General features: G+C 40.1%; 1 protein-coding gene across 5 annotated transcripts in view; it reads left to right on the top strand.

Annotated features, from left to right (window-relative positions):
• The window catches only part of MID1 (midline 1), a 254,008-nt gene that overhangs the window by 195,738 nt on the left and 33,522 nt on the right, over positions 1–24,748 (top strand). For all 5 annotated transcript variants that reach the window (XM_075263953.1, XM_075263951.1, XM_075263952.1 and 2 more), the window contains exons 4-7: positions 11,657–11,764; positions 19,866–20,014; positions 22,107–22,234; positions 23,274–23,417. In XM_075263953.1, coding sequence (XP_075120054.1) covers positions 11,657–11,764; positions 19,866–20,014; positions 22,107–22,234; positions 23,274–23,417 — 529 coding nt within the window. The remainder of the gene's footprint in view (positions 1–11,656; positions 11,765–19,865; positions 20,015–22,106; positions 22,235–23,273; positions 23,418–24,748) is intronic.

Below are 24,748 nucleotides of genomic sequence, written 5' to 3'. Positions count from 1 at the left end.
TAAGCAATGAGAGGAAATTTGGATACATTTCCAGACTGATCTCCGTCACTGTTGACCTGTTTTCAGTTAGTCGGAAGGGTTTTTATTTATTTATTCATCTTTCACTATCATTAAGTTTTTGTGAAGCCTATGCCTGATTTCTACAAAAAAAAAAAAAGCAGTCGGTGCATTTCTGTTATATGAAATTACATTTCTATGTGTTTTAAAATTGTATCAAATGTAACATAACTCAGAAATACATAATACAGAGGCAAGACCATGCATCATCCAGGGAGGATGTGAATGAAAATGTTCTCTAGCCCCACCTTTTGGAAGGTAGCTCCCTGTAAATCAGTGCCTGGTTTCCTAAGATACCTAGATAACATGGTCTGTGATTAAAGCCAAACTAGAATATCTTCTGGAGAACGTATAGAGGCTTATCCACAGTCGGCACTGATTTGTAGGGAGTTTCCCTTTATAAAAAAAGGAGAACTTATTTGCCCCTCATCAGTGCAAACCATTAGGTGAGAGGCTGAAGACGTGGGTCAGAAGGGGTAATGTCTCCTTAAGGAGACTACCTTTGCAGGCTACCTTTCGGTGTGTAGAGTTTTACAGACTATATATACTGTGTTAGCAATTTTGGAAATATTAAGTTATCTTTGATGGAAAAAGGAAAACTCACTTTAGCGCCACCTTTTTGGACAATGGCTCCCTATAGATCAGTGCTGTCTATGGATAGGCTGTCTTGGTTTTGGAGGAGATATTTTGTATTGACTTTAATCCCTAATCTCACCTCTAGTTTATTTCAAAACCAAGCATTGGTTTATTGGAGGCTACGTTCCAAAAGGTGGTGCTAGGCTTTTTTTTCCATCAAGGAGAATATATTTGCATGTTCTTTGCCCAGAATTCTTAGCAGATTCTTATGTTTGTAAGATTATAGTGAGCTGTTAATGGACTACTGACCTTAAAAATAATTTTGCTAAAAGCATAAATCGCGTCTAGTTTAGTTTCACCTATCATTTCAGATTTTGTAGAGAGTCTAACATTGAAGACATCATGCTTTAGCCTACTGTTACATCACTTGTTAAAGGAAGTCTGTCAGCAGTAACTTGGTTAGAAACTTAATCCCAGTGCCTTGCATCCGTGATTCTAACAGTTTCCAAATATACCTCTGCTATTTAGCTTTGGAGCCATGTTTTCATGTAAAATTTTGTTTATTTGTATGCAAATAATGGGTTTATAACCAATTTATTGCTGACAGACTCCCTTTAAACTGAAAGCTATGGTTGAATTGCCAAAGGGCAATTCCAACTGTATATATCAATGAACCGCTAGACTAAAGGCATAGTTATACAATGTATTATAAGCATGGTAAAGTTAGCCTTTAAATACACCTGGGTGCCACATAACCTTTTAGACACTATATACTTTATATACTACTTATGATACGTAGAATTATAACAGAAGTACAACTTTTTTCTACATAACCTATAAGGTTCTCCTAATATGGCTGGAGAAGCCTTAGCGGGGTGATTGGTAAATTATCTGTATCTCACAGTTTACCTTTTAGTTGTTAGGACATGCGAGGTAAGAAATGTGCATTAATCTTGGTTATGACACTTACTATAAACAGGATTTTTATATGCATGTCTGTGTGAAAGAAGTGTATGTACGAGACATTCCTATTCACTTACCCCCCACCTTCCTTTTCCTGCCAAATTTCCCAAAGCAGTAATTGTCCGCCTCTAGCCTGACTAATCTTTTTAGCTCTGCAGAAGAGTGCAGGTGCTATGCTACAGGTCGGACATTACGCTGGGAAACAGGAAACAAGTTATTGTCTCCAAGGACAATGAAGGGAACGCATCAAAGCTGGTGTTCCAGTGCAGGTTATCATGTGATAAAATCATTTCATGTCCTGGTGTAATAGAAACCAACCCCATTCCAAAGTATCCTTTCCACTGGTACTGTTGTGCTTAGAAAATTGGAAAATAATAGACTTAATAAAGTAGATTGTTATGTAATAAAGAGCCGCCATACATGTCAGCTCAGGTACAATCTTCCCTCTTCTTTTTATTTGGGCCCAGTGTCCTACAGGAAAATACGCCCCAATGTATATTAATGGTACGTGAGACCCTTTCACATTTCAGTCACGTGAGAATTTGCTGTTTCCATGCATTTGGGAAAGCATTGGTTATCTTTCTGGCCCACCCTGAGGTGACACTTCCTAATCCTTAGCTCTGCATTGGTATTTCCTTCTAAGTTTTCCTGGATGCTATTTTGAGACTGTTTTGGAAGGAAGGGAATAATATTGTAGCTGTGAAGTAGACTATGCAGATTGAACACTTCCTCGAAAAAGCAAAATAAATACACACACATACGAAGGCAAACACACAACGGGTTCTCCATAAATACCATTTGACATGTGAGGTCAAGTGGAAGGATTGTTTCTGCTTAAGAGCAAGCCAAGGCTATACACTGACTAGGCAACAACAGTCGCAAAACTGTATGCTTCTTGTGAAAATGAAAATGTCATGAAAGTAGCAAGTACAAAGTGGCACTTCTATCTGATGTAAATGTCATGCTAAAGATTAAAGAAAAGCCACTACACTGGAAAAATTCAGTGTCGCTCCAGCCTCAGATCTCATACATAGGGCCATACGTTATATTATGAACCTGTGGATCATACTTTCACCTTCATATGCCTCTGAGACATATGGAATTGATATGGAATGAATCCTTTTTAGATGTCCAAGAATACACAATAACTGGTATGCAATATATTCACATCCCGATATTATACATTAATCTTATGCTTCTCAGCAAAATCTACAAAAATGATCTTGGGTTCTTAGTATACATATTGATTAAGGTGTATAAGCCCACTAGCCACTTCACGGTGACCTCTGTATAGTGGAGCCCTACTGTACTGAGTGTAGTGCTGTATGGCAACCATCATCACCATGACACAGCCTTCACAGGAGGAGCATCCCGCTCCCAGACTAAGCCTCCAGACTCTGGGCCGCAACACCCCACAGGCACTGCACCACAGGAATGGCAAACACTATTGAGCACTTCACCATGTGAATTGATCTCAAAAAGTTCACCTTAGCATATTGCCTCGGTCATATGTTAAGGTGAACCGTATGATAGCCAGTAGATGGATCCATTATGCAGACCCCTTCTATATAAAAATACCATGGCCGAATGGGAGGAGTGCTGGTACCAAGGCAAAAAAAAATCAAAAAAAAAAAATCAGCGGACAGAATAGTCAAGCAACAGTTTGGAGAAAAAGACCGGCATGGACCTCACATCCCAACATTATACATTGATCTTATGCTTCTTAGCAAAATCTACAAAAATGAACACAAGGTTCTTAGTATACATATTGATCATGGTGTATAAGCCCACTAGCCACTTTACAGCAACTTTTTTTGTTTGTTTGTTTTTCCTTGGTACCAACCCAACTGTGACCACTACTTGGTATACTTGCACACTGTTTTTAAGGAACTTTGCAGGGAGGTTATTCCAAACATCTTGGAGATCTTAACCTAATGAAGAAAAGGGCTCTTATGGGGCTCATATCATTATTTCCAGGACTCCTTCAAATGGTGGTCGGACCAAGTATAGAGGTGATTCTAGATTTTTTTATTTCATTCACTTTTATTAACTATATACTATAACACTTATGGTTTTTTAAGGCATTCCTCCTTTGCAGCACTTTTTTGACACCTGCCCAAATCTGTTTAAAAAAAAAATTCTGGTTCCTAGGGGAAACTAATGTATCTGTGTACTGTATTAGCTAGCAGATATTAAAGATTAAAACTGAGAGCCTTCAGCACTTGATACCTTTTAATGGCTAACTGAAAAATAATGACAAGTAGCAAGCTTTTGAGAATAGTTGGGTGTCTGGTTGCTAGAAAAACATGCCCAAAATCTATAAGCTTTATGAAATGGCGTTGTCTGACTGTTTGCTCTTAGGAACCAATTTATCTAAGGTTAAACTAATGCACGACACAGGCCTAAACTGGCGGAAGCCGGCATGTCAGGCTACAATCCACTATCTACTCCAACTTTTGTTCTTTTATGATATTACCGTATATACTCGAGTATAAGCCGACCCCCCCTAATTTTACCACAAAAAACTGGGAAAACTTATTGACTCGAGTATAAGCCAAGGGGGGAAATGCAGCAACTACTGGAAAATTTCAAGAATTAAAATGGTTGGCGTTTTTGGGTGCAGTAGTTGCTGGGGAAGGGGAGGGGGTGTTTTGGTTGTCTGTCTGCCCCTTCCCTGAGCCTGAGGACTGTCCCCCCCCCCCCACTTGGAATTCAGCCTGGCTGTATATAGGGTATCTGCAGTGCTCCTATTAACCCCTTCCTGACGGAACAGGAGCACTGCAGATACCCTATATTCAGCAGACCGAGCACTTTCAGACACAGGGATACCTAATGTGTATGTGTTTCATAGTAATTTTCTACTTTTGTATGTATTCTAGGGAAAGGAGGGATTTACAACTTCCCCACTATTTTATGGGAGATTCTATACATTGATATTGCAGCTGGTCATAGACACACACACACACACACACACACACACCCCTTCCTTAAAAAAAAAAAAATTATTTTTTTATGCTGACTCGAGTATAAGCCGAGGGGGGCTTTTTTAGCCCATAAACTGGGCTGAAAAATTCAGCTTATACTCGAATATATATGGTAATAATTCTTGGAAAAATAGCTCTTGCCTTTCATGAGCTTCTTTAATAGAGAATTTTATTAATCATTTCTATATATTTTTCTAAAACCACATACTACAGTACATTTGCTCCATATGTTAGACTAAGAACAACATTACTAGAGATGAGCGAACACTAAAATGTTCGAGGTTCGAAATTCGATTCGAACAGCCGCTCACTGTTCGAGTGTTCGAATGGGTTTCGAACCCCATTATAGTCTATGGGGAACATATTCTCGTTAAGGGGGAAACCCAAATTCGTGTCTGGAGGGTCACCAAGTCCACTATGACACCCCAGGAAATGATACCAACACCCTGGAATGACACTGGGACAGCAGGGGAAGCATGTCTGGGGGCATAAAAGTCACTTTATTTCATGGAAATCCCTGTCAGTTTGCGATTTTCGCAAGCTAACTTTTCCCCATAGAAATGCATTGGCCAGTGCTGATTGGCCAGAGTACGGAACTCGACCAATCAGCGCTGGCTCTGCTGGAGGAGGCGGAGTCTAAGATCGCTCCACACCAGTCTCCATTCAGGTCCGACCTTAGACTCCGCCTCCTCCGGCAGAGCCAGCGCTGATTGGCCGAAGGCTGGCCAATGCATTCCTATGCGAATGCAGAGACTTAGCAGTGCTGAGTCAGTTTTGCTCAACTACACATCTGATGCACACTCGGCACTGCTACATCAGATGTAGCAATCTGATGTAGCAGAGCCGAGGGTGCACTAGAACCCCTGTGCAAACTCAGTTCACGCTAATAGAATGCATTGGCCAGCGCTGATTGGCCAATGCATTCTATTAGCCCGATGAAGTAGAGCTGAATGTGTGTGCTAAGCACACACATTCAGCACTGCTTCATCACGCCAATACAATGCATTAGCCAGTGCTGATTGGCCAGAGTACGGAATTCGGCCAATCAGCGCTGGCCAATGCATTCTATTAGCCCGATGAAGTAGAGCTGAATGTGTGTGCTAAGCACACACATTCAGCACTGCTTCATCACGCCAATACAATGCATTAGCCAGTGCTGATTGGCCAGAGTACGGAATTCGGCCAATCAGCGCTGGCCAATGCATTCTATTAGCCCGATGAAGTAGAGCTGAATGTGTGTGCTAAGCACACACATTCAGCACTGCTTCATCACGCCAATACAATGCATTAGCCAGTGCTGATTGGCCAGAGTACGGAATTCGGCCAATCAGCGCTGGCTCTGCTGGAGGAGGCGGAGTCTAAGATCGCTCCACACCAGTCTCCATTCAGGTCCGACCTTAGACTCCGCCTCCTCCGGCAGAGCCAGCGCTGATTGGCCGAAGGCTGGCCAATGCATTCCTATGCGAATGCAGAGACTTAGCAGTGCTGAGTCAGTTTTGCTCAACTACACATCTGATGCACACTCGGCACTGCTACATCAGATGTAGCAATCTGATGTAGCAGAGCCGAGGGTGCACTAGAACCCCTGTGCAAACTCAGTTCACGCTAATAGAATGCATTGGCCAGCGCTGATTGGCCAATGCATTCTATTAGCCCGATGAAGTAGAGCTGAATGTGTGTGCTAAGCACACACATTCAGCACTGCTTCATCACGCCAATACAATGCATTAGCCAGTGCTGATTGGCCAGAGTACGGAATTCGGCCAATCAGCGCTGGCCAATGCATTCTATTAGCCCGATGAAGTAGAGCTGAATGTGTGTGCTAAGCACACACATTCAGCACTGCTTCATCACGCCAATACAATGCATTAGCCAGTGCTGATTGGCCAGAGTACGGAATTCGGCCAATCAGCGCTGGCTCTGCTGGAGGAGGCGGAGTCTAAGATCGCTCCACACCAGTCTCCATTCAGGTCCGACCTTAGACTCCGCCTCCTCCAGCAGAGCCAGCGCTGATTGGTCGAGTTCCGTACTCTGGCCAATCAGCGCTGGCCAATGCATTCTATTAGCCCGATGAAGTAGAGCTGAATGTGTGTGCTTAGCACACACATTCAGCTCTACTTCATCAGGCTAATAGAATACATTGGCCAATCAGCGCTGGCCAATGCATTCTATTAGCTTGATGAAGCAGAGTGTGCACAAGGGTTCAAGCGCACCCTCGGCTCTGATGTAGCAGAGCTGAGGGTGCACAAGGGTTCAAGTGCACCCTCGGCTCTCCTACATCAGAGCCGAGGGTGCGCTTGAACCCTTGTGCAGCCTCGGCTCTGCTACATCAGAGCCGAGGGTGCGCTTGAACCCTTGTGCACACTCTGCTTCATCAAGCTAATAGAATGCATTGGCCAGCACTGATTGGCCAGAGTACGGAATTCGGCCAATCAGCGCTGGCCAATGCATCCCTATGGGAAAAAGTTTATCTCACAAAAATCACAATTACACACCCGATAGAGCCTCAAAAAGTTATTTTTAATAACATTCCCCCCTAAATAAAGGTTATCCCTAGCTATCCCTGCCTGTACAGCTATCCCTGTCTCATAGTCACAAAGTTCACATTCTCATATGACCCGGATTTGAAATCCACTATTCGTCTAAAATGGAGGTCACCTGATTTCGGCAGCCAATGACTTTTTCCAATTTTTTTCAATGCCCCCGGTGTCGTAGTTCCTGTCCCACCTCCCCTGCGCTGTTATTGGTGCAAAAAAGGCGCCAGGGAAGGTGGGAGGGGAATCGAATTTTGGCGCACTTTACCACGCGGTGTTCGATTCGATTCGAACATGGCGAACACCCTGATATCCGATCGAACATGTGTTCGATAGAACACTGTTCGCTCATCTCTAAACATTACACTATACTTATTCTCCACTTTAAGTCCTAGTGCATGACGAGTGTGCTCTGTTCTGTTCCGACTATTATGGAACACGTACCATCCAGCTCAGTGAAACGAATTGGAACCAAACCCCCTATTGAAATCAATTTAGCATGGAAAGCACTCCGATGTTATCCAAGTGCCACTGAACCCTCTGTACACTCGATAGTGTGAATAAGGCCTAATGCATATTTTTGAAGCATGCTTCCTGAGATGGAGAATGTCATGGCATGACTGCTGAAAAGCTGTTTACTCTCTTTTTTCCCCCTCTCTATCTCTTCCTAGCTACTACATACTGTACAGAGGGGTTACAACAGCTGATCGTTGGGAGAGCATGGAATAGGATCCCTATTAATCTATATTCTAAGGAAAGATCACCAGTATACTTCTGAGCAGCTCTAATATGTGTGTTTATAACAAAAGTTGAAAGATATAGCAAAAAAAACCCTCTCCTGTCCATTATCCTTCTGTAAGTTGTGTGTGTGCGTGTTATGTCGGAATATGTTTAAGTCAACCCTTTAAAAGGATTGTAAGCTGTGTTGATGGATTGTGCCGTCCATCTGGCTTTACATGGTTTTCTGCACTTTTGGGTCATATTTGCACATGAAGGTCATGGCTTGACTCCACTCTGTGCGTATCGATCACATCTTTATTAAAGTCTGTTTGGCCGGAGTGAAGAGTAATGCAGTTGTTAGTGTTGTAAATATAAGCACACGTCATGGGCATATTTCCGCATATTAGTAGGTCATTTCTGAAATAAACCATTGTTGCGGGCTATATATAGCACAGCGCTACAGCTGACCCAATGGCTTCATTCTAAACAATCAATGCAGCCATTGTGTACTATTATAAGGCCGTACAGGAAGCCTGATAACTTTAACTCATTCAAACACTTTACAATAGCAAGTACGAACTTATTTTTTCTTTTTGTTACTATACCTCTTAGATTTTGTCATAAAACTGTTTGTGTTATAGGACCCTTCTGCTTTAGGTCACACAGGGCTTCAAAAGCTGGGCTGAATGTGAAATATGGCTGTAGATGTAAACATGTCACATTACACAACCATGTCCTGATGACAGCGCTACGCGGAGTGGCAGCTACAAGTGAGAGGTTCACAGCGGAGCTTTTTACAAGCTAAAAAGTGATCATAAACCCATGACAGTATACAGAGCTGTCTGGATGGCTTTGTACATGTGCTGACATTTCACCTTTTGCTTTTTTAATGCATGTGGGTGGCATAATGGTTACACGAACATAGAACTTGATCCTCTGTGTCTTTTCCACATGACAACTACTCAATACACCCAACCGTAACATTTTTGCATTTGTTGTAGGTACAATAGATTGGTTAGAATTGACAATTCCAGTATAGCAGAGTACAAACCTAGAAGTTCAGCCTGATCTATATATATCAGAAATTGGAAAAAAAAAATAAGGTTAAAATTTTTTGCTCAAACTAAAATGAGGCCAACAAATTGGGGAGTGAACATCAAGTTCAGACAACCATTATATTAGAAGACTGGATTCACATGGACATATATGTAAAATTGTCCAGGATGTTAATTGATTTGAAACATTAGCAAAATATAACTAACATTTCATGTGGATTTGAGAGCATAACTTGGTCTGCTTACCAACCTCTCCACACTTAAAGAGGACCTTTCATCAGATTGGGCACAGGCAGTTCTATATACTGCTGGAAAGCTGACAGTGCGTTGAATTCAGCGCACTATCGGCTTTCCCGATCTGTGCCCCGGGTAAAGCGCTATCGGTGCCGGTACCGTAGTGCTTTACAGTCAGAAGGGCGTTCCTGACACTTAGCCAGGAACGTCTGTCTCCACAGCAGCGCCTCTCGTGCTGTACAGTGTGAACGGGGAGGAACGCCGCCTCCCTCTGCTCACAGTGCTCGTCCATAGACGAGTGTTATCAGGAGGGGAGGGGAGCGTTCCTCCCCGCTCACACTGTACAGCGCTATAGGCGCTGCTGTGAAGAAGGACGTACCTGACTGACTTTCAGAAACGCCCTTCTGACTGTAAAGAGCTACTCCATTGGTTTCAGCTTTAAATCAATGGACATTATAGTCAATGGGCTCCATGTGTCGCCGCTATTCTATTAATCCGGCTGTCCGTTGTTCTGGTCACATGAGCTAGTGCTGGTGTGAATTAAGCGTAAGAGAAACATTCTAGTGGCTGTTATCCAGTCTTTCTCGGATGATTTTCTAAATTATATTATGCAAGGATCAGCAGCTTAATATTTTGTTCGGGGCTAGAATATTTTTCATATATTTTTTTTTTTTTTAAGCATTTTTCCATGTGTTAACTAAAAGACTTGTGATATTTTTATTTTATCAAATGCTTATCACTCACACAAAGACTTCCCATCTGCAATAACATTTTTGTAACCTCATCTCCTACCTGCTAACTGCTTTGGAGAATTCTTGAGGATGGGTGGAGCGCAGGATGTACATACAAGCTGCAGTCTAGAAACATACTGATACTTTTACTAGAGAAGTGTATTCATAACAATGTTTCTAACCTGCCTCTGATACCTCGGACTTCCTTAGTGGTAGTTATATCTTGGAGACACATGAGTGCTACTTGAAAGGGATCCAAGTTTATTAAATCTCCAATAACAAACATTCCCTGGTCATTCTCAAGGACCGTGATGACAGGAAGGGGAGGGTGAATGTATATTGACATTGGCTTGTTCTTAATGAAAGCCGTGGCATGAAAAATGATCGATTGTAGCCGATAGTAAACCATAAGCTAATGTCCCCTTGGGACTCCCTGAACGTAAAAAGCGGTTACCTGGGAAACCCGCATATCCCATAGACTATAATGGGGTCCGTGTGGTTTCCATAACAAACATACGAAAAGAAAAGTCCTACAAGCAGCACTTTTCTCTCTGCATGTTTCTCACGGAAACCACACGGACCCCATTATAGTCTATAAAGTCTGCGAATTTCATTTACGTAACCACTTTTTGATGCGTATAGGTTAACTGGACTCCCCAAATGGAAACCCGAACGCTGATGTGAACTGAGCCTCAGACCACATTTCATCTAGGTTGCTGACTTCACTACTAATCTAATGGCAGTGTATGATAAAGGAAGAACTCTGGGAAATGTTCCTTGAACTTTTTTTTCACTTTTAGGGTGCATTCACACTGAGTAAACGCTAGCTTATTTTGTAGAGTAAAATTACACTTGTAAATTTTGCTATCCCATTGACTTCAATGATATTTTTTTACAAGTGTAAAAATACGCCTGTAAAAAATACGCCTGTAAAAAATACGCCTGTAAAAATACGCCTGTAAAATGTCATTGAAGTCAATGGGATAGCAAAATTTACAAGTGTAATTTTACTCTACATAATAAGCTAGCGTTTACTCAGTGTGAATGTACCCTAACATTGCATTTTCAAAGCTGTTTCCCAAGTCTTTGGATCTGTGAAAAGCAGACAGAAAACTTATGGTGGTTGTGATTTTCATGGACCCGTTGACGTTAAAGGGGTTCCGTGGTCTGTAGTCATGATTGTCACAGACCTCACACGTCCACAGGTTGCGGACTTGTGAATGAGGCCTAACTCCTGTCAGTGGCCACGTTTACCAACATATTGTGCACTAAGTATCCTTATGTGAAGAAACACATCCTTCTACAAAAACGGTCTCACATGTCATGGTGTATACGGTATTGAGAACTTGGGGAATCTGGTGTAATTTGTCATATTGGCTAATTTTTGCTTTATGGATAAGGTCATGGATATATATTTATGTGTCAAATGGCATCCAAATGCTAGAAGAGTCTAAGATCATTGGTTAAAAAGATTTATTTTGATTTTGTTTGTATATATTTTAGATTTATGATTTTTTAAATATTTTTTTATTGCATTTTTCACTGCATGCTTAGGCACTTTGAAGTTTTATTGTTAAATGCATTTTCACTGGGTTTTTAGAAATGTTACGTTTTAAGGATGAGTGGCAAGCGTCCGGTGTAAGCCTTGTGTTTACTTTGTGAAGGATTTGGCTGCACTCTAGAGTGCAGCACTTGAAATAGAAGCATGCCAAGTGGATCCAGAGCTCTATAGTCCCTTTCATCATCTTGTGCCATGTGTTTTTTTTCATTGTTTTTAATGTGGTTAAACTTTATCTCTACAGGTAAATGCATCACGTCAAGAAGCTAAACTAATTGAGGAGAGCGATCAACTCATTGAAATTATACAGCAGAGAAGGCAAATTATTGGAACCAAAATTAAAGAAGGAAAGGTAAGAACTCTAAATGATGAATCTCCCCATAGACTGACTATATGGTATTTCTACATGAAGTATATTTTATAGATCGACAGATCCAAGTTTACCTGGGGAGCCTCAAACTTCTCTCTAAGGATGAGTTCACACTACGTAAACGGCAGCTTATTCTGAACGTAAAACACGTTCAGAATCAGCGGCGTATAAAGCAGTTCCATTCATTTCTATGGGAGTCGGCATACGAGCGCTCCCCATAGAAATGAATGGGCTGCTTTTTTCACTACGAGCACTCCCATTGAAGTAAATGGGAAGTGCTGGCGTGTACGACTCGGCATGAGCAGAGCTAGCTGTACACGCAGGCACTTCCCATTCACTTCAATGGGAGTGCTCGTAGTGAAAAAAGCAGCCCATTCATTTCTATGGGGAGCGCTCCCATGCCGACTCCCATAGAAATGAATGGAACTGCTTTATACGCCGCTGATTCTGAACGTGTTTTACGTTCAGAATAAGCTTCCGTTTACGTAGTGTGAACTCACCCTAAGGCTTGGGGACTGCTATGTGCATGTTGTGTATATATAATGGCAGCTTTTATTAATCCTCATTGCTGAGTGCAGAATATTCCACTTTCCCTGTTCTATTTTATACTCAATATTTATTTCCTGGTAATTGAGGCTTCAAGATTCGTTACCGGCTTTTAATTCTGGAATTCTGGTGCTCGCTCAAATCATCACTATAGTGATCTCTGTTCATTCAATGTCCAGAGATCCTCTTATGGATTGTTATGAAAAATAATTAGCGGTTTCTAATGAATGGCTTTAAAGTTTTTATTGTCTCTTAAAGGGAATGTGCTGTCAGAAAATGATTGTTTTAATTAAGTTTTATGTTTAAACATATTTTTAAAGATTTTTTTTTTTTTTAATTTGGTGAGGTTTTTAACATTTTTTTTCATGTTATTATCTATATTCTTAAAAACAAAATCCTGTAGTTCTGACTTTGTCCACTAGGCCCTACAATCTGCTGACTCTTCCTTTATTCTGTAAATTTCATTACAGCAGCCTTATCACAATAAAGGATTTTACAGCTCATCTGCTCCCCTCTTTACACAATGACCTCTGTCCTGGTCACAGAGCATATCTAGAAAACTCCATAGAAAAAACTTCTAGAGAAGTCATCAGGGTCCGCTCCTGACCACTGTCTCTATGGTCCATGCTCTTTCTATAGGAAACAGGGAGTCACAGAATGTTTTAGGCTTAGTGGCGAAAGTTAGAATTACAAGATTTTATATAAATATAAATATATATATATATATATATATATATATATATATATATATATATATATATATATATATATCAAAAATTCTTTAAAAAAATCTTTCACATAAAAATGTTATTGAAAAAGTAGGTCACCTCTTAGCCTAAAATTTTCGTAATACTGTGAAATCACTTTTTAATTGTTTGTTTGATATAATTTACATGTTTTATATAATGTATGTTAATGACTGTATATTGTTGTAGGGAGGAGTACACAAATAAGTACTGGTTTTACTGAGTGAGAAGTCACAACATCTCCTGGCTTCAATCCCAGATAATCAGACAATGTCACTAGGTTTCTTTTTAGATAAGGAGTGCAGATCTTCTTTTTGTTTATTTTTCTTAGAAAACCAGAGGTTGCGCTGCCTTCCAAAAGGTGGCGCTAGAGCATGTTTTCCTTTTTCAAGGAGATATTATTTGCATATTTCTTTCCCAGAATTCCTAGTAGATCACATATGGTGAATGAAAAGAAACACTGGCATAATAAGATGTTTACATGTCTCACATATAGACTCTTGATCTTCAATCCCTAGCTGCTCCAATGGCCCTATAGAGACAAGTAGGGACCATCGGAGCAGCAGAGGATTGGATTGAAGATGTGGGTCTTTGTTTTTGTATTTTACCGAATTTCCTACTCCTTAGCCCAATTTTTTGTAAATTCAGTAAACCCCTTTAAATGTTAAGATAAAATTTTGAAATTTTATAATATTTTTTTAACTTGTTGCTCTAGTTTAAGGGTATTCCTTTGCTACTTTTCCGTGAAAAGGAAGTTTTTTTTGTTTTTTTTTTACTGCGTATCACAATAGTCTATTTATATCCACCATGAGTTTGTTTAGTGGTAAGTTGTTGGCATAGCTGTGCTTTCCTGGTATGTGGCATTCTTTAACTCTAAAGTTAACGTGAAATGTCAAGTCTAATGGCGCTTTTGTGAGAAAAGGGCCGGCTAAGAATAAAGTCCTGTGCAGGTTTTAATGGTTCACTAAGCTGTCATGCACCTCTAATTAACTTCAATAAGGCCTGTTGGCTGGTCGCTGATGTAAGAGGGTTTGAAGAGCAGTGTTCCAGGAGGTGAAATGTCACAAGTTGGTTTCTTTCTCCAAATACCAGGAGGGATTTAATGGAAACTGGTCAGCAAAGTGATAAAGGCTTTAGATGCTTTCTGAATAAGTAAGTCAGTATTTTTTTTTTTATTTTTTTTTTTGCTGTACAAATCCTTATTAAAGGGTTCATGCATGAAAAATATTGCTGATTGTTGGGGATCTAACACAATAGCAATAAAACACACCCTGTTTCAGGATCGCTGGCCCGAGATGACTACTGATTTATCCTCTATCCTATGGATAAAAAATAAATGGGATAGTGGATAAGTATACCCTTTGGATAGTGAATGTATCCGATTGCTGAGGATCCAATCATTGGGATGCTTATCAGCAGAGAAGAGGTGCAAAAGTACCTCCAGTCACTTCTATGGAGTGGTCAGAGATTGCAATCCTGGAAACCTGAATGCAGGAATTTCTTAACTTTTTGTCTATATTATATCCCACAGTCAGGGCATTCACCACTGGAAATATGTCCTAGGTTTCAGGATAGTGAATTATTGTAATACAATAGTGAAAGAGGTCGTCAAGCCTATGTTGTAGAGGTAGACCTTCTCTGGACAGGGAGGCAGTCGGGTTTCTGAAGTCCCTGGATAAAACTCTAATACTCGTGTTCTTAAATCAGTAGTGTCAATGAATGATCTCCTGGTCTGAGGAGGAAGATCACTCAATATCACTGAAGGTGAACAGTACTTAGTCTTGAGATTACCATGGTCCAAAACACTGCTTGGAGTAACAATGGTTAGGATGGTCCCTGAGCTGTGGACCAGGTTCTCCTGGACATGCCCACCAACAATTTGGAAAGTAAGAACCTTGCATTTCTCCTAGTCTTTGTCCTCTCGATCTTGTTCCAAGGAACAAACTGTCCTAATAACTTATCACATCCTGAAGTTAGGAAAAATTGAAAGTGTAAAACCCCTGAATATATGTCTTAGATCAGCACTTTATTTTTAGCAGAGGAAGGGCGGTATTGAGGATATATGAAGACCATTTCTGACTTGCCACAAATTTATCTCCATCTGTCCTGTTGTAACCTATGTTTATTTGGTTCTCTGGCTCATGCACGTTGTATTCTGAACTATTCGAAGACTCATCAGCTCTGACCTAAGAATACTGGTTGTGGTTTGCAGGCTAAAGTTAATCCAGGACTGGATGTGCAAATCTACAAAATAGTTGACTTATGAAGCATTGTGAGATTTGGCAGGGTCTTCCTGATAGACCATTTGTTCTCAGAGCAGCGGTGTCAGGCTTGGCAGTGCCTGAGTATGCAAGCACAAGGATCAGGGTGGGAATGAGTAATGCAAAAAATTATTCGAGTGACAGATTTAATCGGTTAAGTCCTAGTGATTGATTTTTATATATATTTTTAATACTTTTTTTCCACTTCATGAACTAGGCAATGCTGAAATGTTGAAGTGCCTTGAATTCAGTCAAAGTTTGAGGTGAAGCATTTCCACTTTTCCTGAGTCAGTCCCATTAAAATAATATTTGTTTTTCAGCTATGTCACAGCAACAGTAAAAAGTCAGCCAGAGGGCAAGGCCAGTCTTGTATGGAAGGAAAATGCAAGGAATTAGGCATCAACTAAATCCTCAATCTACTGTTTAACCAAAGTCTCTGGTGACTTATTCATAGAATTAAGACCTCCACGTTCAGATCCCAGTGACTTATTAGTGGAAAGAAGTTGCTACTTTTACGTTTTTAGTATTGTGTGGGCTTCAGATGTTCCCATGTAGGCATTCAACGTAAACTATTCCAACATGTCACAAACTTGTCTGTGCAAATTCTGCAATGCATTTTTACGGCAATGCTCATTTCTATTTTTCTTGAGTCCAGTGATCATAGTCTTGGGAATGGTTGCCTCAGGATATTTAGAGGGACTGTCAAAAATTTTGCCGAAGAGCCAGGAACATCATTTAGGGAGAAATTTTTTACAAAATTTTACAAAACCCCTTTAATGATGGCATTTTGCTTAAATTGCTTGGAATTATGAGGATATACTAGTATAGTGTACAATAAAAGTAAAAATTGCACAAGACATACAAGTTCACATAGTTCCATATTTTGCAGTGTATGCCCCTCTAGCTAGAGTACCAAAAATAAAATATGTCGCAGTGGTGGTTGAGCAGTGGAGAAAGGGGCAAAGTGGATGGCCGTATATTGTATAATAAACTGTTTATTTCTCTAATGGACATTGGGTATGCAAGTTAGATCAGGACTTATCTGTTCGCTTATTGCTTAGTTTTATGTTTTTTGTATGGTTTTTGGTTGTGAAACAGATGCCAGTGGACAGGGTTCTAAATAGCAATTGATATCAGGGGCAGTTCTGATACACATTTTAATTTGGGGACCACAATCTTCATGGTACAGGTTTTCCACTTCAATAAATTTATCAGAACAGAACTTCAAAAAAGAATTTTGGATGGTTGCAACAGAGGAGCGCGAGTGTGCGGATCGTAATGGAAGTGGTACCCTGTATACATACTCAATTTTCCGTGTGGACAGAATGCATGTGCATTGTATCATGTCATGGGCACAGAGCAGCCTATATCCATTTAACCTCTAGGGCAGGGGTAGGGAACGTACGGCTCTCCAGCTGTTGCAAAACTACAACTCCCAGCATGCATACTGGCTCTGCTGTTCTTGGAACTCCCATGGAAGTGAATGGAGAATGTTGGGAGTTGTAGTTCCACAGCAGCTGGAGAGCCGAAGGTTCCCTACCCCTGCTCTAGGGAGTCTTTACATCATGAAACATTAGTGCATCAGTCGGTTGCAGGGATATGTGGCGTTCATTGATTGTAGTGTTCCTTGTCACTGGGAAGAACGAAAGGAGATCACAAGTGGAAAGGCTTGTGGGCTAGTTAAGGGTCCATTCACACGCAGGAAAATGGTGAGGAATTTGATGTGGAATTTCAGCGCTAAAAAAGAAAAGCCTCCCATTGACTTCAATGGGTTTCTTTTTTGACTAGCAGAAAAAAGGAACCCATTGAAGTCAATGGGAGGCTTTTTTTTCAGCACTGAAATTCCACACCAAATTCCTCACCATTTTCCTCTGTGTGAATGGACCCTTAGGGAGTATGTTGGAGAGAAAGCGGAAAGCTGGGCTGTCGGTAGTCAGCGTAAAAGTCAGGAGGATGGGCGGTAAGATGGGGAGTTCTACACCAAAGTGGACAATTGTTGCTGGACATAGGTATGTGGACAGCGGCAGGGACAGGAGAGCACAAGCTGAAGACACATTTTTCTTAGCAACACTCACTTAGAACATCGCTAAGGACAAACATTAGAATATGTTTTTTTTTATTTAATAAAAGTCAACAATCACCTAATAAACTGTATTACAAGAATACTTAAAATCACTTTCCTTACACATAAAAAAGAAAGAAAACTAATGAAATGACAGTTTCGTATGCTTCTCTATGTAAGGACAGCATATTATAGCTATAGACCCGTATTATAGTAGCCAAAGCGGCACTAGGATTTTGTTGTTTTTGGCTACTAGTAGCACCAAATGAATACACTAAATCTATATATATATAGTTTGAGTCCACTGTATTCTAGAAGACTTCGCAATAAGAATGTATAAGTGATGGAGCCAGTGCAGCCGGAACACATACTTGGTAATAGTCTCTATGTACAATGTACTACATAAACTTGAATGCAATGGACTGTTTTCCGTTATAACAGTGGATTATATAACATTACATTACAATTATTAGACTACTTATTTGTTTGTTATTCTTCTCCCACAGAGAAAAGCAAACCTGGCTCAGTGAATAAATACCCATTTGCGTGCAGCGATTTCAGTTATCACAAATTGTGGATATTGTGTTAAAAGAGAAATCTATCAGGAAATGACGTGACTGGCGAGAGTATCAGGCCAGCTGTGCTTGTTTTGGCTCTTGCGGTTCTGGGAAGATTGGCATTATATAGACAGTCTTTTCTGCTTAGCACTTAAGTTCTGAGTATTATTACACACACGAGGAATGCATTTAAGCTATGAAAAGGATCGCTGAGACTATTTACCATCATTTTCTAATTTCACAGGAAAAGTCATCCATTTTGCAGCATTATTAATAATGTTTTCAGCATTACTGCCAAAATGTCACTTGGATTCAGACTCCCACGCAGCCCGTGTGCCGTGATGTGAGGCCGGTATCTGCTTGTCTCCTCTAGTGATTAGTTACCTAGGGATTATCCAAACAAATGACCTCATGTTCAGTGGTTTTTAAGACCTAATGTGTGCATTTTGTAAATCACGTTTTTATTCCAGCTATTCCTGTTACGTACAGTTTTGTTATTTCTTTACTAGTACAGTAAAGCTACCATAAATCGTGGGAATCTGTACCAACATATACCATATTGTTGTACAGACTCCATATTTGGTCACATAAGTCACTGTCTTCATTGAAGAGAGATGATCAATTTTTATATCTAAGGCGCACACCTACAAACCACCGGGTCACCTTGATAGAAATCTAAAAAAAATTCAGAAAAACCAGACTGGAGGACACCCTGATATTCATGGAAAAAAAACAGGCAAACTCCTTGTAGTTGTTGCTCTGGATTAGAAGGTTAGCAAGCCAGAAGGGGTTATGTGTCTCATTTTAGAGAGACTACCGGTACAGAGACTTATTAGACCATGCATGGCCTGCTAAGAATTCTGGGTAAGGAATATGCAAATAAGACCTCATTGGTGGAAAAACAGGAATGTTTTCCTAAAAAACCTTGAAACAGCGATCACTGGAAGGGAACGAACCTCAACATTTTGGAGGCATTATTCTTATTCCCAGATTATAACCTTATGTTTCTTTGAAAAACCGATTAATCTATAGGGAGCTTCCTTCCAATAGGTGGTGCTAGGAGCAGATTCCTCCTTTTTTCACCAATGAGACTCGATTTGCATATTCCTTACCAAGCACGCAAAACTAATGGGGATCTGTCATTGGGAAAAGTCCTTTTTAGCGAAGCATATCCTTGCATAGCCTTTAGAAAGGCTATTCCGCAGCTACCTTTTGTATGCAAATAGCCTCAGGGTTTTTTAATATGTCCATGTTTTTTTAATCATATGCTAAATGGCCTCCAGCAAACACTAGAAGTGTTTGTGAGCACGGTCTGCTATTCTCCGTGTATGAGATCAAGGGAATAAGTCACCAGCACCGCAGCCTCTCTGCTCTCATACACAGAGACGGTGCTCGCTGAGACTGAGGCTAATTATCATATGAATAAAAAGTGACTTATTCAAAAACTACTGAGGGGACTTACATATAAAAGGTAGGTGTGGAATAGCCTTTCTAAAGGCTATGCAAGTATGTGCTTAGCTAAAAAATGACTTCCCAAAGATAGAGCCCCTTTAACTCTATGTTATGCCTAATACAGGGCCTGAGGTGGTACTGCCTGACTCAAGCGTTAAAAGAATACAAAATAGGCAATGCCTGGAGTGTTCCTTTAATAAAGCTGTAAATCCTCTTTATGTAGAGTTGATGAGATGATCATCGGTCACATTTGCATCAAAGGAACAATTTACAATTAATAGAGTAAAACTGTTGTTATATTTTTTTAGACTGACTATCATTTTGTTATCCATACTGCTTCAAAGCTAGAAGTCATTCCTACTGCCAATTTCATGTCCATTACACGTGTGATGGGTATGTCTTGAAGTTTTTGCATTGATTAAAGAAACCTAATGTTTTGTTATTGACTTCTCTTTAAAGGTGGTCAGGTTGAGGAAACTGGCCCAGCAAGTTGCCAACTGCAAACAGTGCATTGAACGCTCTACGTCCCTCATCTCTCAGGCCGAGCAGTCTCTGAAGGAGGCCGACCATGCCCGTTTCCTCCAGTCTGCAAAAAGTATCACAGAAAGGTAAATGATTTGTTATACAGTATTTTTTATTTTCAACTTCAATGTATTCAACCATGTAGCATTTTTTTTTTTATTTTTTTTTTTTGAGGCTTTGAATAAGTTTTTAGAAAATGCAAATAAATACATTGCTGGTGTATTTCAATAAAAAAGGTCCATCAGTAAGTCCGTAAAATGGTCAATGAGATATGAAGGCCTGAACAGTTCACTAGACATGTTAGTGGCCGCAATGGTGACGTGTTGATACCATGGGTGATTGACAGCCATAGCCATGTATTGAGACCACACCGGACCACTGTACCAGTATAAAGACAGGTGGGGGATCATACAGAACGATAACATATTCACAGATACACAGACTTCTGCATAGAATATTATTATGTCTGTTTGTATTACAGGTAATGGCTGCTTATAGTAGCAGATGATATATGGTCTAGTGTTTCCAATTCTGTATCTTGTGTATCCCATTTTAACATGCCCACCATTATTTTCTAGTCTGCAATAAAAACTGAATCTGATTTTGTTTAATGCAGTAACATGTTTGTTGCCAAGATATTTTGGAGAGTCTTAAGACATATGTGTACAATTTATCAAGAAAACGTTCCCAGGAATTCTGAAGTTGGCCTTAAAGTCACCAGACTTGGCTCTTCATTGCATTGTTTTCAAGACAAGTGAAATAGATATCAGCAGGGGAGACTTAGAAGATTTTCATCATAGGAAGCTCGAAATTTATAGCAAATTCTTGTCTTAAAAGATTTCGCTGCACATTTTTTATTTCATATCTGTGGCTACGAGAGGGCACAAATTATGGGTCATATTGAAAAAAGTTGGTGTTGATTTTGAAGGGAAAATTGGGCAATAATACCCCGTCCATAAATTATTCATAGAAATATTACACTGTTCCCTTTTACAGTAGAACAGCTGCCAAGCAGCCTTGGCATTGCTTAGTGTCTGTATAAGCAATGTATCTCTAATAGCAGACTCTTAAAGGTGTCTGGCAGGCCTATAATAGAGATCAGACAGATTATAAGGTGGAATAGCAGATATGCTATCCTGAATCTAAAGCGCATGTCCCGCTGCAAAAAATTGCCATACGCATTCAATAGATGTTGGCCAGCTATTTCTCCCGTCACCCTCATTCCCATGAATGCTAGGCTTAGAGGGCATATGTTCTCATTGACATAGCAGAGGAAGCCAAGGTTCAATAGCTCCGTTGATATCCAGCATACCTGAGGCCTCTCTCCACCTATATCTCCTATCTGCCATTAAGTGAGAGTCAGAAAACCTCCATACTCATTACAGGGATGGTTTAAAGCTGGCCCTTTACATTATAATGGTCTGTGGATCTGTGCTATCCGACAATGTGTTATTTAGGTGGGGCCGCCTGACTGTCCCTTGTTGTCTGCCATATGTAGAACCCAGAATTGGGCATGATGGATTTGTCTGCCAGCTATAGCTAAAGATGCAATAAAGATGCACAGATAGCTGTCTATTACTGGCAGCCATCTATGAAGGATTCATAAGTGGAAAAACAGAGGCGTTGGTAGTTTGGCCTACCGATTTCACAGCTCTGATCTTGACACACAGTCTTATCAAAATCCTGGATAGAACAAAGAAGCGAATCTCCTGCTGATCTGCTCCATCTTCAATCAGAGGCCAAATGATTGTAAAGGCTTAGGCAAGGGATAAAGCTTCACGGACAGTTTTGTCCTATGGAACAGGGGGCACGACAGCAGGGCTCCTGCTCCAAACAGTAAGACACAAGACAGTGAGGAGGATAATGAAGAGTATGAACATGGCTAAAATAATGAGCACACAGACAAATGCATTATATAATATATATATATATATATATATATATATATATATATATATTTATTTATTCCACGAGCTACAATCCTGCCATTTTCTGCGCGCATCGTCCAGTATCCTTCCCCATTGCATGGGTTCAGCACCCGGATGTTCGATTAATGAAGGAAGAATATTTTTCAGTGTTTTAACATTAATTTGTGGTTTATATTTACTTGATCTTTTTTCATAGTACAGCGTGATAACTACATATTCAGTATATGGCTCTTGTTTTTTGTGTTTTCAGAGTTTCAATGGCAACGGCATCCTCCCAAGTGCTAATACCAGAGATTAATCTGAATGACACATTTGACACATTCGCATTGGATTTTTCCAGAGAGAAGAAGCTGTTAGAGTGTCTTGACTATCTCACAGGTAAAGTTTCGGTCAGCGGTTACTAATTTAATCATTCAAATGACAAAAGCTGATCACGATTCACTTCACCAAGCTGCGCCTTGTCACGAGGACATCATTACCGAGGTTGAGGAGGTCATTGCAGATCAGCGGATCCATACTACTTTTGTGATTAGAAGCTGTGTTATACAGGAATCGCCATCATTTTGGGCTGGTTGTACTGTTAGCAGTTTCTGATTCCATAGTGAATGTGAAGTCCTCTATTCTACACAGTATATAAGCTAACAGTAATATCCAAGTTTACTGTATTTATAGCTTCTTGTTTCTGTCGTTTGCATTTGCCTAGTTGATGCAATCGCCTTGATACAATCCGAAGCCAGAACCTGGTATGGATCATAAAAGATGAGAACCTATAAATAGATGTGCATCCCTACTTTTTCTAATCCACTCCTGGTTTTGGCTTCAAAACAGCTACAAAATCACGGCCGCAAAATAACGTGGCGTATACGATCCTAACTCCCATTGAAATCAATGGGAGCTTTTATGGCGCGCAAAGTCTCACACGCCGTATACGTGCCACATCACGTGGCATATTACTCCGTGTGAATGCACCCTTAGACAATTGTAGTGTTGCTTTTGGGATTTCTGTGTATCTGTAAATTCTCTCTTTGACTGAAGATGAGGATTACTGTATAATTTTTAGCCTGTAAATTGATATTAGCTGAGGTCCTTATACATGTTGGCAAAAGCCAAGATTAGAATTTTTTTTTTTTCTGTAATATCCACAAAGAAGTTCTGAGTATGGAACCTCTTGATCATCCTAGTAATATGTGGGTGTCGCACTTGTACTAATAAGAAAATTGGTTTTAGAATGTCACTTTAACCTTCCTTTAGTTTCTAAGACCAATCATTGAATGGGGTGCTCTTACCATGCTATATGGATATTAGGTAAAAGCCTACATAACAGGCATAGTTCATCTAAGAGGTTTTGTTCTGCAGTTAAGTATAGCCCAAACTCTTATAATTTGTTCATAACTCAATCTGTTATTGCTCCTGACAGCTCCTAATCCCCCAGTGATTAGAGAAGAACTCTGTACAGCATCTTATGACACAATTACTGTGCACTGGACGTCTGACGATGAATTCAGTGTCGTTTCCTATGAGCTTCAGTACACCATCTTCACTGGACAAGCCAACGTAGTCAGTAAGTAAATTTGCTGTGTAGTTCAATTTGGCCTGTGATTATTATGTAGGATGACCCGGACTACTTCTGTATTAAATGAGCTTTTATAACTGTGATTATTCTCTATGGGCTATGGTTACTTTTACAAAGGAAATAGGCAAGATTGTGTCAGTCGGAAAATATGATCTGTTGATTCTGGCTCCATGCTTTACTTTCTGTGCTTGTGCTCATATATTTTTGTTTACTTAATTTTTGCTATGTTGAACCCCGGCCAGCAACTAATTGCTTAATTATTGAATGATAAATGAAATTGGTATAGACAAGCAATCCGTGCAGCCAGTGTATGTGCTAATAAGATTTTCTCCTTGGGATGTGCTAATTGCTAGGCTTTGAGGATGGCACAGTAGGAAGCTGTCACCCACCACCCTCCACTTTAATTACTGCTCTATGTAGCATCTCTGGAATAAGATAATTAACACAATGGAAAGATACTTAAATGGAAGTCGACTTTTCTCATACACAGCTTTTAAACGAATAGATTAAAAAATCTTTGTATGTGAGAGAAGCCGAATACTTTGCTATGGTTTAGTTGTAGTTATTTTTAGAGCATTTCACTATAGCCAGTTAGTGGCAGCTTATAACGCACATATCACAGTAAATGTACATGTATTAAAGTACCTGGTACTGCTCCTCTGATTCCCCTATTCACGTCTGTAAATATGTCACTATGTTCTCAGACTACTTGTGTGCACTGTGCTTTAGAGGTCTGAGACACTATGCCCAATCTTCAATGGACCAGCTGAAAGCAGAAGGGAGTATCCCAGACTACCAAAGCACAATGGGGAGGATTTATTAGGACTGGCTTGCACCAGTCTTAATACCAGCCTCTATTACAAGTTCAAGTATAAAAGTATAACAATCAGATGGCAAGCTGCAAAGATCAAGTATACATAAGAAGCACAGGGTACACAGTCACAGCAATGCAATATGAAAAACATAATCAATACAATCAAATATGATCAAATAGAAGAATTGTACCCAGGGGAAATATAAGACTGACCTAAAATATCAAAGAAGGGCTAAGAAAACACAGAGACAAAGAGGAGGAGAACAAAAAAGAAAAAGGTAGAGAAAGAATAGGACAAAAGGAGGGGAATGGGGAAGATGGAGAGAGGGCATCTTAAGCAACCAGAAATGAAAAAAAAGTAAGGCGCATGAGTGTAGTGGATATGTGACACCCAGGTATACAGAGGGGTGCAGAGCGACAGCTAAACTAGCAACAGCATCTGGGACACAGCCAAACATGGAACTGATTCCAAAAACAAGCATGGACAGGAGACAATGATCCACAT

This window comes from Leptodactylus fuscus, chromosome 2 (assembly GCF_031893055.1).
Source record: "Leptodactylus fuscus isolate aLepFus1 chromosome 2, aLepFus1.hap2, whole genome shotgun sequence".
NCBI lineage: Eukaryota > Metazoa > Chordata > Amphibia > Anura > Leptodactylidae > Leptodactylus > Leptodactylus fuscus.
The sequence above is the reverse complement of the archived record's forward strand: the minus strand, read 5'-3'. Positions and strand labels throughout refer to the sequence as shown.